At 37.5% G+C, this 20,340-nt stretch overlaps 1 protein-coding gene across 2 annotated transcripts; it reads left to right on the top strand.

Moving 5' to 3' along the window:
* The first annotated feature begins 2,374 nt into the window (after positions 1–2,374).
* On the top strand, positions 2,375–15,093 carry ptena (phosphatase and tensin homolog A). 2 transcript variants are annotated; one of them, XM_039656129.2, is made up of 10 exons: positions 2,375–3,118; positions 6,548–6,632; positions 6,816–6,860; positions 6,954–6,997; positions 8,705–8,943; positions 9,087–9,228; positions 9,872–9,940; positions 11,366–11,532; positions 11,922–12,245; positions 14,754–15,093. In XM_039656129.2, exons 1-10 carry the CDS (start codon positions 3,034–3,036, stop codon positions 14,937–14,939), a joined length of 1,386 nt encoding a protein of 461 aa, XP_039512063.1. In that variant the 5' UTR covers positions 2,375–3,033; the 3' UTR covers positions 14,940–15,093. The 2 variants fall into 2 exon arrangements, with proteins under 2 accessions (XP_039512063.1, XP_039512072.1); XM_039656138.2 differs by lacking the exon at positions 9,872–9,940.
* The last annotated feature ends 5,247 nt before the right edge of the window (positions 15,094–20,340 follow it).

Here is a 20,340-nt window from a genome sequence, read left to right as displayed (position 1 = left end):
ATAAAAACATGCATTTTGCACGATCTTATTTTGTAAAAAATAATTAACATTTAGCAGAATCTGCAAGGTGTAGCTATGTATGTAATCAATAAGGTTCGAGAGGCTGTGCTGTATGTATTAAAGCCTGCAATGCAAAACTTTCATGAAGTAAAACCACTAAAAGGCTTCCTTCCGCTGGAAAAGAAAAATAGTCCCTGACCGTTAACAGCAACAACATTATTTTGCCATTAGATGGCGGTAAAGACTGTCTTTATGAGTAAATTAGGCAGTAGAGAAGACTTTTACATTGAAAGGACTGAAACTTAAAGGGTTAGGTCACCCAAAAATGAAAATTATGTCATTAATGAATGTCGTTACAAGCCTGTAAGACCTCCTTTCATCTTCGGAACACAGTTTAAGATATTTTAGATTTAGTCCGAGAGCTTTCTGTCCTTCGATTGTAAAACGCTGCTTTCGTATTACATGCCTCTGGTATTTTCGTCAGCACCGTCTTACGTCATCAGCGTCACTGAACACTGCTTGACAACAGAACCGGAAGACAATACAATGCTGAATAAAGTCGTAGTTTTTGTTATTTTTGGACCAAAATGTATTTTCGATGCTTCAAAACATTCTAACTAACCCACCGATGTCACATGGACTACTTTGATGATGTCTTAATTTTTTTTCTGGACAAAACCGTATACGTTACATTTACAACGGCGGGACAGAAAGCTCTCGGACTAAATCTAAAATATAAACTGTGTTCCGAAGATGAACGGAGGTCTTACGGGCTTGAAACGAGGGTGAGTCATTATCATTAATGACATAATTTTCATATTTAGGTGTGCACTACTATAAAATTATTTTTATTGATTAATCAAATTACCTATTACCTTTTTCTTCAAGGTTCTCAGATGCTGTAATGCTTCTTTCATAATAAATGTAAAAGTAGGAAGCTGAGTGAATAAGTGGCATTACTAATTAAACGTCAAGGAATACTATAGTTCTTGTGTTTATGGTCTACAGTATCCTAGGTGGCGCAATGTCAGTTATTACTGTGTCAATGTTTTAACCACGGCCTCATGAGCCTAAACAAACTCAACAAAAATCTAAAACAAATAGATATATGGCAAATATAGTGTTTTGCAACCTCCCTCAGGTTATTTTTATTTTTTTTTTTACTATAAATATGCATAGCATTCACTAGGCTATATTAGCCTAGTATATCATAAGTAGAGAGGTCAATTTACATCTAAAACAGCAAAGGTTTAATCTTAAATATAATTTGCAAAGTACCAAAAATCAGTTGATGAGTTCATTGTAGAACTGAAAATGCTGCTGAAGGCCTAACTCTAATGCACCAAACCAGGGGTCATATAGATGCAGGAAACCCCACCCAGACTCTGTCAGCACAGTCAGAGACCCACCAAATAAAATACTAGATCTTCTCAATAACAATTTTAACTTAGGACCATTAACATCACTACATTACATGTTGCTTAACAATAGCATAACAATAATTCTAGCAGTAATTGTTAAACAATAATTAATTTTAACAGATCATTAGTTCAGTTGTTCTTGCCAGGGGTCCTCAGCAAATTTCCAAGGGGCCTCAAGATCACTAAAATGCTGTTTTTTATTAATTAATTAATGTGATTTCTAAACCTCTAAAAAAAAAAAAAAAAAAATCATATAAATTAATAAAACGTTATGGACAATAATCAATATACATTTTGTACATGTTACATAGTTACACCAAAAGCTAAAATATTTTTCGAATAGAAATGGTGAATAAAACATAAAAAATGTTAAAAAGGCTGATAACCAATGCATTAGTTCACAATGAGAACCCACAATGAGAATGTAAGAATATATATATATATATATATATATATATATATATATATATATATACACCACTATATCATGGGGCCCCTGGAGTAGCCTACTTTTAGGGACCATCGACCCTCACAGACTCCGCTGTAAAATTCATCCACGAAAATAGGTTACTCAGTCTATTGCATGTATGTGGGGGTGAGACCAGCGCACTGCAAGGAACGAAACAATGTACCGAAACCGTGCGCGCACGTGATCGCTATGACAGGGAGAATCACTGTGTACATTCTCACATTCATATCTTTCCGCCCTTCAACGTGAATGTCGCTTTATAACCATCGCGTTTAGGAAATCATACAAATTCCCCTCCACACAGCATGTTGTACAGGTTTCATTTTTGTCTTGGCTGATATTTTTTAAAACGACAGCTTGGCTCGCTTTTTTACAGCACTAAACGGCACGCGTCCGCGCACTATTTCTGCTCGTGGCGGTAAGATATGTTTTTTTCTTCTCTGGGTAAACGTGCCGGATCTACGTTCTTTTTTCCTCCGTGGGAAGCCATGATGGCAGTTTAAGAGCGGAGCTGCGGAGTGCCCTGAGGAGAGATGAGTCCCACCGATAAAGCGCACATCTTCACGCTTCTCCAACGTCTACCGTCGCATATCTAATTCACACTTCAGGTGGAGACTGTCAGTTGTCATTTTTCACGGAACCAACTTGGCCATCCAGCGACGACGATGATCATTCGTTAGGAGGGTTTTGGGGAGGGGGGGGTTTAGCTGTGGTGGCTAGCGGGCGATGCTAGTCGGGAAAGGCTCGCCTGTGTGTTTTCTTCTTCGCGCGGAGATGGAGAGGATTCGCTCCTCTCTTTGGACCTGATCACGGCGCGAGCGCCGGACACACAGACTTCTGATTTATTGTTGTTGTTATATCGGATGCGTTCCGGCTTGACCGGGCCGCGGGATCGGAGGACCTTTTCAGCAGCTCGGAGGACTGAGCGATCGGCACCGGGAGAGTCGGGCCTGCTGCGCCGGATCGGATAGAGGCCCGCCTGCGAGAAGCTCTAATCCGGCCCGCTGCGCGAGACCCACCGAGACACCCCGCACGCACATACACACAGTGAAGGGTCAGAGAGGCACAGAACCATCCCGAACAAAAATAACCCCCTTTCTAACAATACACCGGAATAAAATTGAAGTGTTTTGAACTGCTGTCATGGCAATGACTGCAAAAATTAAAGAAATCGTCAGTCGGAACAAGAGGAGGTACCAGGAGGATGGGTTCGATTTGGACCTCACTTGTATCCATACTCATACTGTCTAAACTACTTTTTGTGTTGTTTTTCTTTACATTTTGTGTTGAGTGTGTTTGTTATGTCTTGTTAACGGCAAGTTTTAGTGAGAATGATAGGTATGCTTTTTCAATATGGCTTCCTTTTTTAACGTCTTTTTATATGTTAGGCAAATTCTTTTAAAAATGCTTGGTCATGACGTTCTTGCTGTTTTAATCATTAAATATTGTTTTAACCTCTCCGGTAGGATACCCCCCAGTCAGATCTCTGGTTTGACAGCTCCATGGCTGTAATCGCACAGTCTCTTTCCAGTCTGCCAATATTACATGCATTATTGGATGCTTTATTATTTAGTTTTTTTAGCGCTGTGTGTGTGTATTTTGAAGTTTGACAGCTCCTATATGTGCTTGGCACAACAATGACAACAGTTTGCTGAAGAGAAAGCACAAATAAGCGTGTATTGACAAATCTGTGATTTCTTCTACTGACTAATGACCAAACTATTGATCATGTAAAGACATGAGAGGTCTATTCAGTGAGCATAATGCAGTGTGGAGTGTGTTCTAACCTTGCTATTCTTTGAATCAATTGATTTCCAAACACACTTGTGGAGAGAAGTCTGGTTATCTGGGACACCCTGTGACTCCATGGAAGGTCCGACTTGGTCCATTTTACAGGAAAACGACAAACATCTTTAGCCTGTCAAATGGCAATTACTTGATCATTCATCATCAAGTTCAAACATTTTGTTTATTCTATCTACTATCTATAATAATGGCATTATATTTCTAGACCCATCTCTAGAGAGCACATTAGCCAGTGGCTGATGTGTATCAATGAGAAGTTTTATCAATGTACTATCTTTACATAAAATTCATTAACTTTGAAAACAAATCTATTATCAATTGACTAAGCTGTCAGTTCAATTAGGAACTGATAAAACTGAACTGACTCAATTTCCAGATGCCTGCTGATTGATCAGCTTGGTCATTATGTTATATATTAATCCGCAGCAAAATGGAAGTAATATTTTATTTTCCAATAAATAAAAACAGAAGGCGGAAATTCCCTTTTGGTTGTCAACTCATGACTGTTAAGGGACTTATGATGGATCTCCATTTGCTTTTAGCAATTAGAGACCTCTTCCTCATTTTCATCTGGCTGATACCAGGCAGCTTTTTGTTTTAACTTTGGCCCCTGTTGATGCAGGAGAATTAAGTTAAAGTGTGCGAGTTCTTCCTAACTTTCACGATCTGCAGAGAAAAGATCTCTGGATTTTGCATCTCTGGTTCTGCCTTTTGCAGATTTTGCACCAGCAAGCGGTTGGAGTTTACAGGTTCTAAGCCTTGTAGATTTGAGGAAGTGTGTCAGGTCAGGTGTTTGACAGTAAATGGCATGCTGTCGTTTTGGAATGGAACTAGATGTTAAGTATAAAGAGTAGCCTAGCTATCACATCCATAAATGAGGCTGAATATTTTGAGTGTTTTCTAAATAATCAAGAACTCCAGCTTGTCTAAACCCAGTGATGCTCTTGGTTGTCCAGCATTTCCTTTTTATTGCAGTAGGAAATCTCACCTCTGATTCTGAAAAGCTACACCACTGGACTGAAGTATTGAGCATGCTGGGAAAGGTCATATGTCATACAAGCTGTCTGAGCTGCAGAGTTTAACGCTTTGGTCTGCTCATCAGAGACATTCACTTTGTGTATGTGTAAAAACACAGCCACACTTAATTTGCTTTTGCTTGATTTCTGAGATTTTTTCAGTGTCTGTGTTTGTGGTTGAAGTGTCATATCAGAATTCTTGCATGTTGCTATGTTCAGAAGGGGTGGAGGGTGTTTTAGCATTCTGGGTGGGTGGAAATGGTTTACATGTCAAACCACTAGCTCTAGCAGTGTGCCTTGTGTACTTGGCTGACATTGAGATATTGCTTAGCAGCTGATGAGGGAGAGTGATGCAGATGCCTTGTTCTTTTGCCTGTGGTCTGCTAGGCATAATACTTACACATCATGAACATGCCTGACTTGATAGATTTTTCATTCGCATTGATGTTCCATCTTTTCATGCATTTGTTATAAAAGTGCCATTTCAAAAATGCATGCCTCTGACTAATGACCCTGACCTATTCAATGAAGATGGTGTCAATTTCATGTGTGGATATTGCGTTGGTTGATATAGGATATTTGTTTGTTTTGCATTTTAAATGATTGATGGTATAAATGAAATACATTTTTAGTATCAGGTATTGATCCGTCATTGTCTATAACATTTAAAATAATAATTGGTTTGCATCCTGCGTGTGAGCGCTGATCATTTTGCTCAGTGACATGAAGCTCTGGATTGTGCATTTCAGAAGGCTTGTGAAACACGGGCATCGTCTGTAGTTACCATTTACACAGAATCCGGTTGTGTGCAAGAAGGGCTTAAATTGTCACAACTTTGCTTTGAGAGTCCTTGAAAATGCTTTGCTAACTGTCTGCCTTATTCTGAAGTGCGATTACCTTAAATTTTCCCTTCCACGTACAGAACATTTCTATTTCTCTTTTCCAGCCTATTGTGGTTGGTTCAGTCTGTATGGGTTCTGAGCACCAGCTATTTTAGTGCTTTAGATTTATTTAACATTAGTTATAAATGAGTTGCCAACCGTTTTAAAGGAATTGGGCTAAAAATAATCATGAGTCATCCAATTATAAAGCTTCTGGCTTTTTATTCTGACAGGAAATGAGCAGAACAGAGAAGCCTGTTTCTTTCCCTCTTTCTCCACCTTGTTGTGGTTGAGGTGTGAACCTCCCCCAGAATCTGCACACATCATGGGAGCGAGAGCATACAGTAGAAATGCCTGCAGATGCACAGTGAGCAAGGGAAGTGAGAAGCGAAAGAATGGACGTGAACGGAGACTGCATTGTCTTTCCATGTCAAAAAATAGCTGCACGATTAAGTATCGAAGTTGCACTTGAGCGCAGTGGTTGCTTGGTGACCTTTGACCTGGGTGGTGTAAGTCAGAATTTTGAAGCTGTTTGACCTGCTTTGCGTTGGTGGAAAGTGCAGACACTCCTGTGCCTACGGTCTATCGCTTTGTTAAAGGTCAACTGCTAATGATGATGGTGAGAGTCTGACATTTACATTTTACAGACAGCTGAGCTTTTATATCACAGGTTTGGCCTTTTTTTTTCCTTAGCTGATTTAGAAGTCTTTGGTAAGGTACAAGCCATGGGACCAATTGACCGACTGCATGATTACAGCAGTTTTACTGGACATGGAATGACACACTCTGGGAAATCTCTGTCCAAATAAGCATTATTTTTGCTTGTTTATGTTGCTGCATGTATGTATTGACATTTTTAACGTTCATGTTGTTTTGCTTGTGGTCACTTGTGGATGAATTGTTCTTTGTGAACTTTAGACTTATTTTTTTCATTTTTCTTAACAAGCATATCAGATATTTATCCCAACATTATCGCAATGGGCTTTCCTGCCGAAAGGTTAGAGGGGGTCTATAGGAATAACATTGATGACGTGGTCCGGTAAGTCCAGTCGGAGTTTATCTTTTTTTCTTCCTGTATATTTGACAAATCAAGTTTTTTAGAATTAAATTAGAATTAAATATTGTCTAAATCACTGCCTCTAAATTGTTTTATCTGATTGCTTGTTTGGGGGGAAAGTGATATTTCAGTCTCTTTCATGGTGTTGTTTGTTTTTCCTTCCAGATTTCTTGATTCAAAACATAAGAACCATTATAAAATCTATAACCTGTAAGTATTTAGTTATATTTGAAGAAGTTACAGATAAGTGTTTATTGTAAGAAAAGTGGATTCTCAGAGCTGCTCTTATGCTTTCCGTTCCAGATGTGCTGAACGACACTACGATGCAACCAAATTCAACTGTAGGGGTGAGTACATTCATTTTGCAATAATACAATTTAAAGTGCTTTTTTTTTTTAAATGGCACTTGTTGTTTTTTTTTTATTTTTGTGTGTGAAATTTGTGATGACATGAGTACTTTCCCACAATTCCTCTTTTTCTACACCTAAATGGAAGGCATGCACTCTTTCCAATCAGCCGACATGAAGCGATTGATTTTGATTTTAAGGCTAGAGTACAATACACTACCCATCTTTTGCTCAGATATGCAGTCTGGAGGAGTCATAGTTGTGGAAACCGCAGGCATGTATGATGTGCATAGATTTTTTTTAGATTCAGATTATAATACAGAATTTCAGACAAACATTAGTGGTGGCAAATTGTAACATCTAAACATTTGCTTTGCTCTGAAATCCACAGTTAAACAGCAGTCATCACACATTATATGATATTATTTGATTGTCCACTGTAGTTGAGATAGTTTGTTATTAATGGGAAGTCATTAGGCAGCTTTGGCTGCGAGTTATGATAGTTTTGCGGGCTGTGCTTATCACATGCAGTGACCTGTGACAAGCCAGCCAACACTTGAAGGTCTTTTTTAACGTATTCAAAAAGGATTTAAATTTTTTTTAAATGTATTGTACTTTGTAAGCTAATCTGCTCTCTATTGCTCTTTAAATACAAAAAGCAACTGTTTTGATGTCTGTTTTAAAAATATTGATTGTTTGTTTTAGCTATTCTCATTTTTATGAATCGATAGAGCTGGACAATAATTAAATTGTCAATATGTATCGCAATATAATTTTTTCCAATAACAGCGATATGATTTTTTTTTAAAAACCCATTTCCGATATTTCAATATACATTACAGCATTTGTCACTGGCTACATTTACATGCGCCCAAATAATCCGTTGGTTGATTGGTTCAATCGGTCAAAAAAAAAAACATTCATAATAAAGGGGTAGTTTATTCCTTTTCCAATCTGATCGAGAGGACATGTAAACACTTGATTGGATTGAAAACCGAAACTGAAAGGACTGTGCAATGATGTATAAAAAGCGTAATGTGCGTATTGTGTATGACGTGCGGAGGAAAGTGTTCTTCCTGTTGAATAAACTGTCTCATAAATGAGTGTCCCATCATTCTAAAATTCTCCTTTCATTCATTGTCTATGAAGTGGAGCAGGACAACATCCTTGATCTTTCGGATTCTCATCCACAGACGACTTGGTTCTTGAAGGGGCATTTTTACTGCGTGATATATATAAGCAACACAATGGTTTTATGTTCATTGTCTCTGAATTAAAAAAACAGAAATTGATAAATATTAAGTCTGCTGTTTAAAACAAATAAAGAACTAATGTAGGAGAATGGTTATATTGGTTATAATATTTCGATTTTGAAGCGTTTGATATATAAATGCATACATCAACCCGATCACATTTAGCGTTCATGCAAACACTACATTCAGATTCATCAATCAGAATTAATTCAGGGTGTCATCAACACCCTACCCCACCAACAAGTGTTTTTTTTTTTTTTTTTTTTTTTTGCTCACTTTTTTTTTTTCCTGGCATCTGCTTCAACTCTGAGCAATTTTCATATTCTTTATCCTGGCTGAAGCAATTTTCATATTCTTTATCCTGGCTGAAGCACTTTTGTTCTAATAAATGTTACAAAAGTAACATTCAAGGACTAGAAAGGTGATTTATAGACTTAAATCTTTTTGTCTTCAGTGGCACAATATCCCTTCGAGGACCACAACCCGCCACAGTTGGAGTTAATTAAGCCCTTCTGCGAGGATCTCGACCAGTGGTTGTCCGAAGATGAGAACCACGTGGCGGCCATCCACTGCAAGGCAGGCAAAGGTCGCACAGGGGTCATGATATGTGCCTACCTGTTGCATCGCAGAAAGTTCTCAGATGCACAAGAGGCACTGGACTTTTATGGGGAAGTCAGGACCAGGGATAAAAAGGTACAACACTCTTTACTTCTGCATTCTATTTTCAATCTGGAACAATGAGTTCTCACAGCTCGTTTGCATTCCAGAGTTTTAAACGGTTCACTAAATTGTTTCGTGTGGATGTTACTGAGCCTTTTCATCTTTTTCTTTTTCAGGGGGTGACCATTCCCAGTCAGCGCAGGTATGTGTATTACTACAGCTACCTGCTGAAGAACAAACTGGACTATAAACCTGTCGCTCTCCTCTTCCATAAAATGGTTTTCCAGACTCTGCCCATGTTCAGTGGTGGCACCTGCAGTGAGTCTTACTCTCCTTAAAAAAGTCTTGTAATTAAGCTTTTTTTGAATGCTGAGATGTTTTGAAAGTCTGATGTAACTGACATGGTTATGCTGTCATGTGGGGTTGTGGTCACACTCACAAGGAGCTGCTGTTGTGTTTGCCATTTTAACCCTGTACCACATCTTTTGGTTCTGTCTTTAACACACTAACACTCATGGGTGCATTTTCTGTCTCTGTTCCTGTTTTCTTTTCTTTAAAAATTTCCACTGAGAACTCTTGTTTCGACATTGGCTCCTGCCGCCCACCACAGTCACACATATAATGACATCACACATTTTGCCCTCTGTCCTCCCCTCCCCCCCATTCATACTTAGTGTGCTAGTCCATGTTTTGTTCACGTTTGTGGACTTGTGCGCCACAGCCACTACATCACAATGCCATTTTTGGGAAGTTCTTCATGTTTCGAAATTGGAACTAAAAGTGCTGAGTCAGTCTCAAAACTCCCATGATTCAGAGGTAGATTCCAGAGTTCCAGACGCGTGTGTGTGTGTGTGTGTGTGTGTGTGTGTGTAGAGGTTGCTGTCATGCCAAGGCCAGCGCGGGGCAGCCGAGCTCTTGGTCAGGCTGATGGTGGTGTTTAACTTCCTTCTCTCTCTCTAAGGGGACAATACTGTTAAAAACAGGAGTGAGGTGAATCCCCAGGGCTTCAAGAAAGGCAGCTGGCACTGGGGTAAAACAGCATTACTTTACTACTACTACTACTACAACTACTACCATTACTACTACTGTTAGGAGAAGCATCTTTAAATGTCAGACAGGCCCTGCCCTGTGCAGCATTCAGTACAGTTCAGTACAGCTTTTGTTGCTCTAGTTTCTTCCAGACTGGAGCCTAGAAATATGAAGTACTATGTAACTTCTGGACTTGTATGAATATGCACTAGGGCTGGGCGATATGGCCCAAAAAAAAGATCACAATATTTTTTTTAAATCAGTCGATATCGATAATTATCACGATAATTGTCAAATCTTTTTCTTTCAAGTTTAAAGGCGGATTTTTGCTCCTAAGTGAAAGTTGTAGAAACCAGAGTGTTAATTGTGGTTATAAACTACTCTTTATTGTCAGATCATATTACGGCAAACAGAGAACATTTGCCAAATCTGAGTTCGAACATTCAAACGTGTCATTTTTCCTTAACAAAATTAATTAATTAATAGAAAAAAATATTTCTCAGTTTTTGCATGTGCTAATTTTTATTGGGTAAAATGTGATATTCTGTTTGAGTTTTATTCAAATTTGGACCCAGCGGATAAACAGTCCATGAGGCACGCGGTTCAAATGAGTTTCATTCCGCTTTTGGCACATAAACTTTATCGAACTCTTAATATCGTTTTATTTAGAAAATTAACAGTGAAATAGATGTATTTCCATGACTTTCTAACATTTATAATTATTTTACCAGTAATTTGAAGCCTTTAATGTGTGTCTCATGTTAAGGACAATTTGGATTATGCACTTCCCATGCAGCAGCTCACTCTGTGTCAAATACCCAACGATATTGCCTCTGTATAGTCTATATAGTTTATAAAAATATTTCAAAAAATCATTCAAATCTGACCGCTCAGGCCTGTGATACCTTTTTTCTAGTATCTTTGATAAATAGAAAGTTCCAAAAAAAAAATGGTAGCAATGTACAAGTCTTTACTGCCACTTGATCAATTCTTGCTGAACAAAAATATGTTATCTTTTGAATGATAGTGTGTACATATAGGAACACATCTGTGAGCTGACAACATACCGTCCATACCGCACACCCAGTGTACTTGGTTAAAAGAAGAACCTCCCTTTGTAACATGCCGACTGTGCTGGGTGCATGCAGGGGTTAAGCGGCTGGTTATTCTCGGATACATATTTTCTCCCTTTGCATCAATCCTGTTCCTAATCACTGACATGTCTTTACTGATGATGTCAGAGCTGGGGGTTATTTCACTCAGTGCGGGCTCCTTAATAATTAACACTTTTCATTTTCCCTCTTTTCCTCAATACAATGTTTTTGCTTACCTTTTATTTTTTTATTTATTCCCACCATTTGATCTCCCCTTTCTCCATGTCTCCCTCCCATTCTCACTCTCCCCATCTCTCTGTTCAATCAAACAGACCCTCAGTTCGTTGTGTATCAGTTGAAGGTAAAGATCCATACGTCAAATCCAGCTCACACACGGAGGGAAGAGAAGCACATGATCTTTGAGTTCCCTCAGCCTCTTCCGGTTTGTGGCGACATCAAAGTGGAATTCTTCCACAAACAGAGCAAGATGATGAAGAAGGTAAGATCTCGTGTAAACTTTGATATGTGACCACCTCTCAACCATAATCTCGTTGGTACGTCGTATCACAGGATCTTGACCTCGTTACCATGGCTGCAGAGAGACGTTACCTTCTGGTGTTTTGTGGTTTTCCTATTGTTTCACGTCTTTGGTCTCTGCTTCAGTAGCTATGCGTGTTCTAAATGTTTTCTTCTTCAATTTCTCTTTTTATTTTTTCCTTCCCAACAGAGCATTACTGTCCTTTGCCTGTTTACGTTTCTGTGCTCTATAAAAATGTGTTTATAAGTGCATTTGTTGGAATGTGTATTTGTGTTTGTAAACACTTGCTATTTATGGCCATCCAATGCCCAAATGTAAACCTTTGCTTGTGTGCTTGTGTGTGTGCGCAGGATAAGATGTTCCATTTCTGGATAAACACGTTCTTCATCCCGGGTCCCGAAGAAGCTGGGGAGAAAGTGGAGAATGGGTCGGTGGTCAACGATGTGGACAGCCTCTCCTCTCAGAGCCAGAGCTCTCCGGCAGAGAGGGAGAGGGAGAAAGAGAGAGGAGTTGCAGTGGGTGGATTTGAAAGAGAAAAGGGAGCAGAAAGGGGAGGAGAGCGAGCGAGTATAGTGGATGGAGATAAAGACTACTTGATTCTGACCTTAACAAAGAACGACTTGGATAAGGCCAATAAGGACAAAGCTAACCGATATTTCTCACCCAACTTCAAGGTAAGGAAACACTATTTAATGCTGGACATTTGCATAATTTCAAATATACTTAGTGGCTATAAGTAGAGATGCACTGATTGATCGGCTGGTGACCGTAAATGGTCGATTTTCACGTGATCGGCCATTATTCGGCGTCCGGGCGGTCAGTCTGACAAATGCCGATTTTATGCTGGTCAAATGCACCCGAGCGCCGCATGATTAACGTTGTGCAACATCAACATCACACGTGCACACGGAACGCACATGTAGGAAACCTCGTGAATTTCGGTCGTTTCACACCGCAAGCGTGAGCAGTGCATATTATTTCCGCCGTGCATGTAAATCAATGATGGTATTCACACCAGGAGCAAGAGCAGAGGTGAAGCAAGCGCGGGTTTTGGCGCAGAGTCTGTTTTTGCTGCACTGCTCATGCTCAGTTAAACTGAAAGCACACTTTTGATGGACAAAATAAATAGGATTTCACACAAAAGTGCCTAAAATGCACAGAATTCGCATGTCTGGTGTGTTTTAACAAGAACTTGAGTATATGTCTGAAAATAAAAATTTTTAGTGGATGTGAAAAGAAGGAAATGGTTCTTCCATAACACTGCACTTTAGATGTGTGTTTTTCCCACACCAGGAGTAATTTATTTTTTCCTATTTAAAGTGATTACTGTTCAAAAATGTTCTATGCAAAATGTAAGTTCTACTAAAGAAAAGAGAGAAAATAAATATTTGTGTGTGCTGTAAAGTGGTTAGAAAAAATTAAATCGGAATCGGTTAAAATCTGTATCGGTATATAGCAGCAAAACATGACTTAATTTGGAGACTGGAGACAAAATATCTTCAACATTGAAGCAGTATGAGCCTGCAGCAATGTGGGGTTTTAAATGTTTAAATCACAATTCAAAATATGAATTTGTTTGACTAAGATATGATTTTTATTGTCAATTAGTCATGTTTTATTTATCCTCTTGGGTTAATGGTGTTGATAACATGACTGGCCAGATATTACTCTTTATCTCACTATCTTATCTTTCTTTAAGTGAATCATGGATAACTGCAGATTATATTCACACACACCCTATCATTCAAAAGTTTGGGGTCAGTAGAATTTGAGCGAGGACACATTGAATTGATCGAAAGTAACAGTTAATTTAATTTCAGACACATAATGCTATTTCTATTTTAAATTAATGTTGAACATTTATTTTTTTTTTTATTAAAGACTCACACAGGGCTCCAGACTGTGCAACTTTTCCCCCCTGCCTGTGAGACTAAATTTTGTTAGTTTGTTAACTGACAGCAGCCATTTCTTTAGCAAATGAGAAACATCAAGTGGCAAACAAACCAAAAGTGGAACAAAACCACCACGTTACTCATTTGAGCTGCCTATCGCAGACCGCTTATCAGTTTGAACCAACATTTGCGCAGCGTGAGCTAAGAAGAACAGCTATTTGTAGGCCAGTCCTTGATCACGTGACACTGTTACTACACAGCGCTGGAAGATGCACTGAGAAAGCATTTGAATTCGCTGCAGAATTACCAACATCACAGCGAAATCTAGTGGGAAGCATTTCAATTCAGCACTGAATTTTCTCTTTTAAACTACAGATATCAGGTCAAAAAGCAATGATGTGGAACGCTGTACCATTTAACGGACAAGTCGTAGAAGGCTTTTCAGTCGACATCACCAACATTCACCATGGATTTAATGTAGTAATGCTAACCGTAACGTGATATTGTGGCAGAAACAAAACTACTTTGAATTGCATAGAAAGCAATAAAGAGTGCTCCTTTAAAATCACTGAAGCTGTCAGTTCAGTAAGATAATATAGAAGAACAATGGTACATCTAATAAGAGTAGATTTATATTTCCTTTTAAAAAGTTCTCTCAGCATCTCAACTCAAGTTCAGAGCATTACTGTCCAATGTGCATTTCCAATAAATACACATGAAATATTATTAGTAACTGCAGTTAATGCAAAACAAAAGTAATTTTATGTGATTAAATTGCCTTTATGATTAACAATCTCCCCCCTCTGAGCTACCAACTTGGTGGCACCAGTGCTTCTGCTCACAAATTTTAGCTTTAGCCACACAACTGTTCTCAACTTTTGATAATGATAAAAATGTTTGTTGAGCAGAAAATTCACATATTAGAATTTCTGAAGGATCATGTGACACTGAAGACTGGAGTAATGATGCTGAAAATTCCATCACAGAAATAAAATGCATTTTAAAATATATTAAAATTGAGAAGTTATTTTAAATTGTAAAAAAAAAATATTTTAAAATATTATTAATTGTACTGTTTAAAATATATTAAAATAGAAAAGTTGTTTTAAATTGTAAAAAAAAATATTTTAAAATATTAATTTTACTGTATTTTTTTATTCAATAAATGCACCCTTGATTAGCATATGTGTATTCTTTTAAATCTTTTAGATTTTATTTAAAGATTTTATTTTTCTTGTGTACTCCAGATGACTCTTATTTATTGTACCCTGTCTTTTGTCTCTCTTTCAGGTGAAGTTGTACTTTACCAAGACAGTGGAGGAGCCCTCAAACTCAGAAGCGAGTACTTCAACTTCTGTCACTCCGGATGTGAGTGATAATGAACCAGATCACTACCGGTATTCAGACACCACTGATTCCGACCCGGAAAACGAACCTTTTGATGAGGAACAGCACGCACAGATTACAAAAGTCTGAACACTTTTTGTCAACTGCACACACGCACGCCCACAAATACATGCCGGACAAACACAAGAAAAACCAACCAACACCAGTGAAATAAAAAAAAAAGGAGAAAACTTGAAAATAAACTGAAGAGAAAAAGGACCCTTCCTCCCCACCCCTCCAACAGCTTGAGGACAGTCGTGTCGTACGCCATCTTAACGAAGAAAATATCCTGACCAATATATTGTTTTACTTCATTTTGATTGAGTTTGGTGTGTGGAGAACGACTCCATTGCCTGAGGTGGGAGGGAGGGTCCTGTAGCTATTCTGTGTATATAAAATCCCTTTTTTGTGTCAAAGACAATAAAAAATTTAGGCAATCAGGCGAGGAGAGGGGAGGAGAGAGGAGGAGAGGTAGAGCAGACCACACATCTCTCCTTCTCCCTGTCTTCACCCAGGCCAGTGCTGCAATCACCCTCTCCCCCTCTCCCTCGCTCTTCCCCTCCTTACTGTGAACGCTTCTCGTGCTGTCCGCAGGCGCTGAGACCTTTGACCCCTTCCTGCGCAGTGTGTGCTGGTGTGCGTAGTCCTTCAGGCTGTTGTACAAAGGCTACGACGTGCCAGCATTCCCTTTTCCTAGTCTCACGACCCGACCCGTCCCGTCCCCACCCCCACTGTGTATAACGATAAATTATGCAGAAAAACACGACATCCCATGTAATTGTCGTTTTTTTTTTTTCTTTATTTTTTCTTTTTTTATCCTAAGATAATAAAAAAATATAATACATGAAAGCGCAGGGAACCAGTGTTTGCAATAATGTTAACACAACATTTAAAGGATAAATTGGTGTGCATGTCATTGGAGTCAGTGTCCATGTTTAATAAATGCTATATGATGTGTTTTTATTAAAACAGAAGTGTCAGAACTCTCTTAAACGGTCGTCTGAGATCAATTCACAAAGGTAAATCGGTTTTAACACCTTAAGCTGTAATTGTTTATTTTTTTAAAGCACTTTTAGTGAAACACAATATACAACTATGTTTGCAAGTGTTTTTTTTATTGATCAGTATTTTTAGTATATGCTAATTTCCCGTATTTTACATTTACATTAGCCGTCATCTAATGCTCACTTGGTTCATTTAAAAAAAAAAAGCCTAATAATTTAACTCTTAAATTTAATCTTAAGCAAAAATGAATGTCTATTTTCTTTATACTGTACATATATAATGTGGTCATGCCTAAATTCACTTTTTGTGTGTGTCTGTGTTATTTTCAATTATTACAAAATGGTTCACTACAGTTCAAAAGTTTGGAGTCGGGGTATAAGACTTTTTATTTTTTAAGTCTCCTATGCTCGCCAAGGCTGCATTTATTTGATCAAAAATACAGTAAAACTATTTAAAATGTAATTTCTTCCTTTGATACAAAGCTGTTTTTTTTTTTTTTTTTTTCATCATTACTGTCTTCAGTGTCACATGATCCTTCAGAAATCTTTGGTGCTTAAGAAGCATATACTTATTATTTTCAGTTTAAAACAGTTGTTTTTGTGGAAACTGTGATAACTTTTATAAGGAGTCTTTGACATGAACGTTTTAAAAAAACAGCATTCATTTTAAATATATATATATATATTTTGTAACAATATAACGGTCTATTGTCAATTTAATGCATCCTTGCTGAATAAGATCCAAACTTTTGAACAGTGTAAATTATAGAATACTCTTGGTATTGGCTATTTATTAGTTAGTCTGAATATTAATATCAACATATCCCTTTTTTAACACGTATAACACGTTTTTGTCATTTCAAAAGGTTTTCTAGGTTCACATTTTTGAAAGTCTCTCAAGTAGAAGTTTTTGTCCTTGGTGGATGCTCATTCCCTCTGTAATCTTGCTCTTAACCCTATTGGGCCCACTTTTGTAATATCACAACATCAATTTTAGCAGATGTTTTTTTCTCTCTCTCTCTAAGACCACATTTACACATCTAATAGGTCCACGTATACATGAACTCACACAAACTACGAAATTGCCTCATCTTTTTTTACTGGACTGAATAAATCAACATTCAAGTAAGTAAAATGCCCAAAATATTTTACATTAATATGTCTATATCATTCAGATATTAAGGTACTGTTGAATGCTTTAATCATGTTAGATTTTGAGCTTGTAATGTCAATGTTGTAATTTTTACAACATGGCAACATGACATCATGACTTTTGCGTAAACATATACGCCACTTTCGAGTCAGGTGGCGTGTCATCTCTACGCATTTTGAGCTATCCGCGTGTATGCGTATATGTCTACGCCAGTAACGTCCGCGTCATTCCGCGTGTCTGCACACGCAGTCAAATCTCCAGTCATAAATGCCATTTACCCCAGTGACGGTTAAGTTTAGGGATGGGGTTGAGGTAAGTCATATCTTTTTTTTACCTAGGATGGTAAGGGAACAGTCATAAATGCCATTAACCCCAGTGACGGTTAGGTTTAGGGACGGGGTTGAGGTAAGTCATATATTTATATAACGTTAAGTCAACGGGGTTCATAAACACGCTGAAAGGTGATTATGCGTCTTGATAGCACGCCAAAAAATGGAAATATGAATTGGCGTGTCATACACACGCTACTTCATGAGATCAGTCTGAACATGGGCAGAAGGGGTAGCAAAATTTACCTGTGCACCTTGCACATTACATGGATGAATTTTACTTCTCACCTGTTCCATGTGAAATAGATATTAATAGAAACAATGTTTCTGATGATTCACAAGTTTTAAATGTCATCTTAGTTACGATTTTGATTTTTAATCAAAATATTATTCAATAAGTTCAAGTTGAATCAAGGAATAAGATCTTTGAGAATTTGAAAGTATTTGTGTAACGTTAGCAATATTTGAAACTCTGTATCTTATAATTTTTTTAATAACTGGTTCTGGATGTCTTTTTTGGGCTTTGCTTGTTTGACCAAATATCAGGGGACAGGTGATAATGTTCTGGAATGTGGGGGCTATAAATGCTATTAGTATGATAAGTAGAGGGCACAGTAACCTAGCCAGATAGTATTGTGTGAATTCTTTCAAATGTGTATGATTGGGATATGGAAAATAACCTGTGGTTTTTGTTTTTTTTTTCTATTTCAGAATGCCACCAGCCAGGATAGTCCATATTATCTACAAAGTGTATGTCGTCATTTATGGCATCCAAAATGGGAAGTGATATTGAAATGGATTTTTATGATGAAGTGGAATGTGGAGATGCCCGTGAACCAGAAAAATAAATTAAAACCCATTGACCACCCATCTGATGAATAAAGTCAAGTCAGTCAAGAACGCAGACCATGCCCCGTGACAGGTATCGCTGGCTGAAAAAGGATTTTATCTGTCCCAACTAGGGATGTCATGATACCAAAAATCTAGTAAGTACTGATAACACCAAAACTACACAATAATCAATACCAAAGTCCATATCACGGTTAAAAAATTGTAATTTTTATGTAATTTTGGAAAATGGGGGGAATTCTCCCCTTAGGGGTTACTTTTTGGTTTGGCTAGTAATGGGCTATCTTGCCGAAATGTTTACTCGCTCAATGTATTTGTGTTTTTATGAGGTAATTTGCAAACGCTTTTGAAGCAATAGCATAATCAAATACAATAGAATAAAGATACTAATTAAAACAATGCTGTATATTTTTTCAGGTAGGTCTAACAGTAAAATGAAAACTGTCAGTAATGACTCACCCTCATCTCGTTCCAAACCCGTAAGACCTCATCGTTCATCTTCGGAACGCAGTTTAAGATATTTTAGATTTAATCCGAGAGCTTTCTGCCCCTCCATTGAAAATGTATGTACGGTATACTGTCCTTTTCCAGAAAGGAAATAAAGACATCAAAGTAGTCCATGTGACATCAGTGGGTTAGTTAGAATTTTGTGAAGCATTGGTAACACTTTACATTAAGGTTCATTTATTAAACATTAGTTAATGTATTAACTAACATGAACTAACCATGAGCAATACATTTGTTACTGTTTTTGTAAATCTTTGTTAACGTTAGTTAATACAAATCCAGCTGTTCATTGTTTGTTCATGTTAGTTCAAAGTGCATTAACTAATGTTAACAAGATTTTAATAAAGTATTAATAAATGTTGAAATTAACATTAACAAAGATTAACAAATACTGTAGAAGTATTGTTCATTCTTAGTTAATGTTAACTAATGTAGTTAACTAATGAACCTTATTGTAAAGTGTTACCATGCGTTTTGGTCCAAAAGTAACAAAAACTACGACTTTATTCATAAAAGAAAAGATTCAGAAAAGATGTTGATGCTTTGCCACTATCATAATTGAGCATGGCTATGAACAGAGGTAAATCACGTAAATCCTGATGATTTCATTCAGTTTATAAGGACTTGTAAATACAATCTGAACATTTTTATAATAAATTATTTTTCATTAAAATATTAATCATCCAATTATTAATATTGTGCGATTTATTAGTGTGTACAGGCTACTGTTATGGGGCTATAAGCAGTACACCCTGAAAATGAACCCTGAAATCTGAAATTCTGCTACCAAACATTTCCCTAAAAACTTAATAAAATGTCAGATAAAATAAAAAAACAAAACATTTATTTCTACATTAGAGGCCTCCTACAACATTTTAAAAGTGAAAAAATATATTGCCGTTTTTTTTTAACCATATTTGGGTCTTTGAGGGTTAAGCTTTCTATATTGTGAATAGAGAATGTGTTTCTCTACTGTAATGCTGTGTATTATACATTTTTGAAATTGGGGTCTTCTGTCGGTTTCCAGGTTGATGAGGATATTTTTAGCTTGACATAAATGATGCAAATCCCTGTGATGGGTTTAGGCACAGCACTTCAGTGCTCTGAAGCAGATGTTGTTTCAGGCAGCTATTCAGGGCTTGGTGCTTGATATAAGCAGTGAAAATTGATCCTTATAATTACGATTATAAAATAATCTTGATGGTTACTGTGGGAATTGGGAATTAGTAATCTGACTAGTCTATCCTGTATATAATTGTCCAGCCGTAGTGCTGTCTCTGCATATCTGTAGCTTTCTGCAGTCTTTAGATTAGAGCATGTAGACTTCTTCCTTTTAATTCTCCTCTTGGTCGGTTTTATTCCCCTTTGTCTGTTCGCTCGATAGTTTATCTTTTTCTGATGTTGATAAAAACATCAAACTAGACTCACACCCGCTAATGATGGAGATGGGAAATGTTCCACTCCACCATGATTGGTTGCCCATTGGGGAGTCATAGAAATGAGCCCTGAATGACCAATGAGGTGCTTGTCCTCAGTCGGCAAGCACGGTTTCTTTCATCAGAAAGATGTTCAGTCACCAAGACCGGCTATGCCTCCAGTTTACATCTTAGAACTTGCAGCTGATGCAATGCCACGACAATATGGCAACC

Source organism: Pimephales promelas, chromosome 15 (genome assembly GCF_988280905.1).
Source record: "Pimephales promelas chromosome 15, fPimPro1.hap1.1, whole genome shotgun sequence".
NCBI lineage: Eukaryota > Metazoa > Chordata > Actinopteri > Cypriniformes > Leuciscidae > Pimephales > Pimephales promelas.
This window is presented reverse-complemented; position numbering and strand designations above follow the sequence as displayed.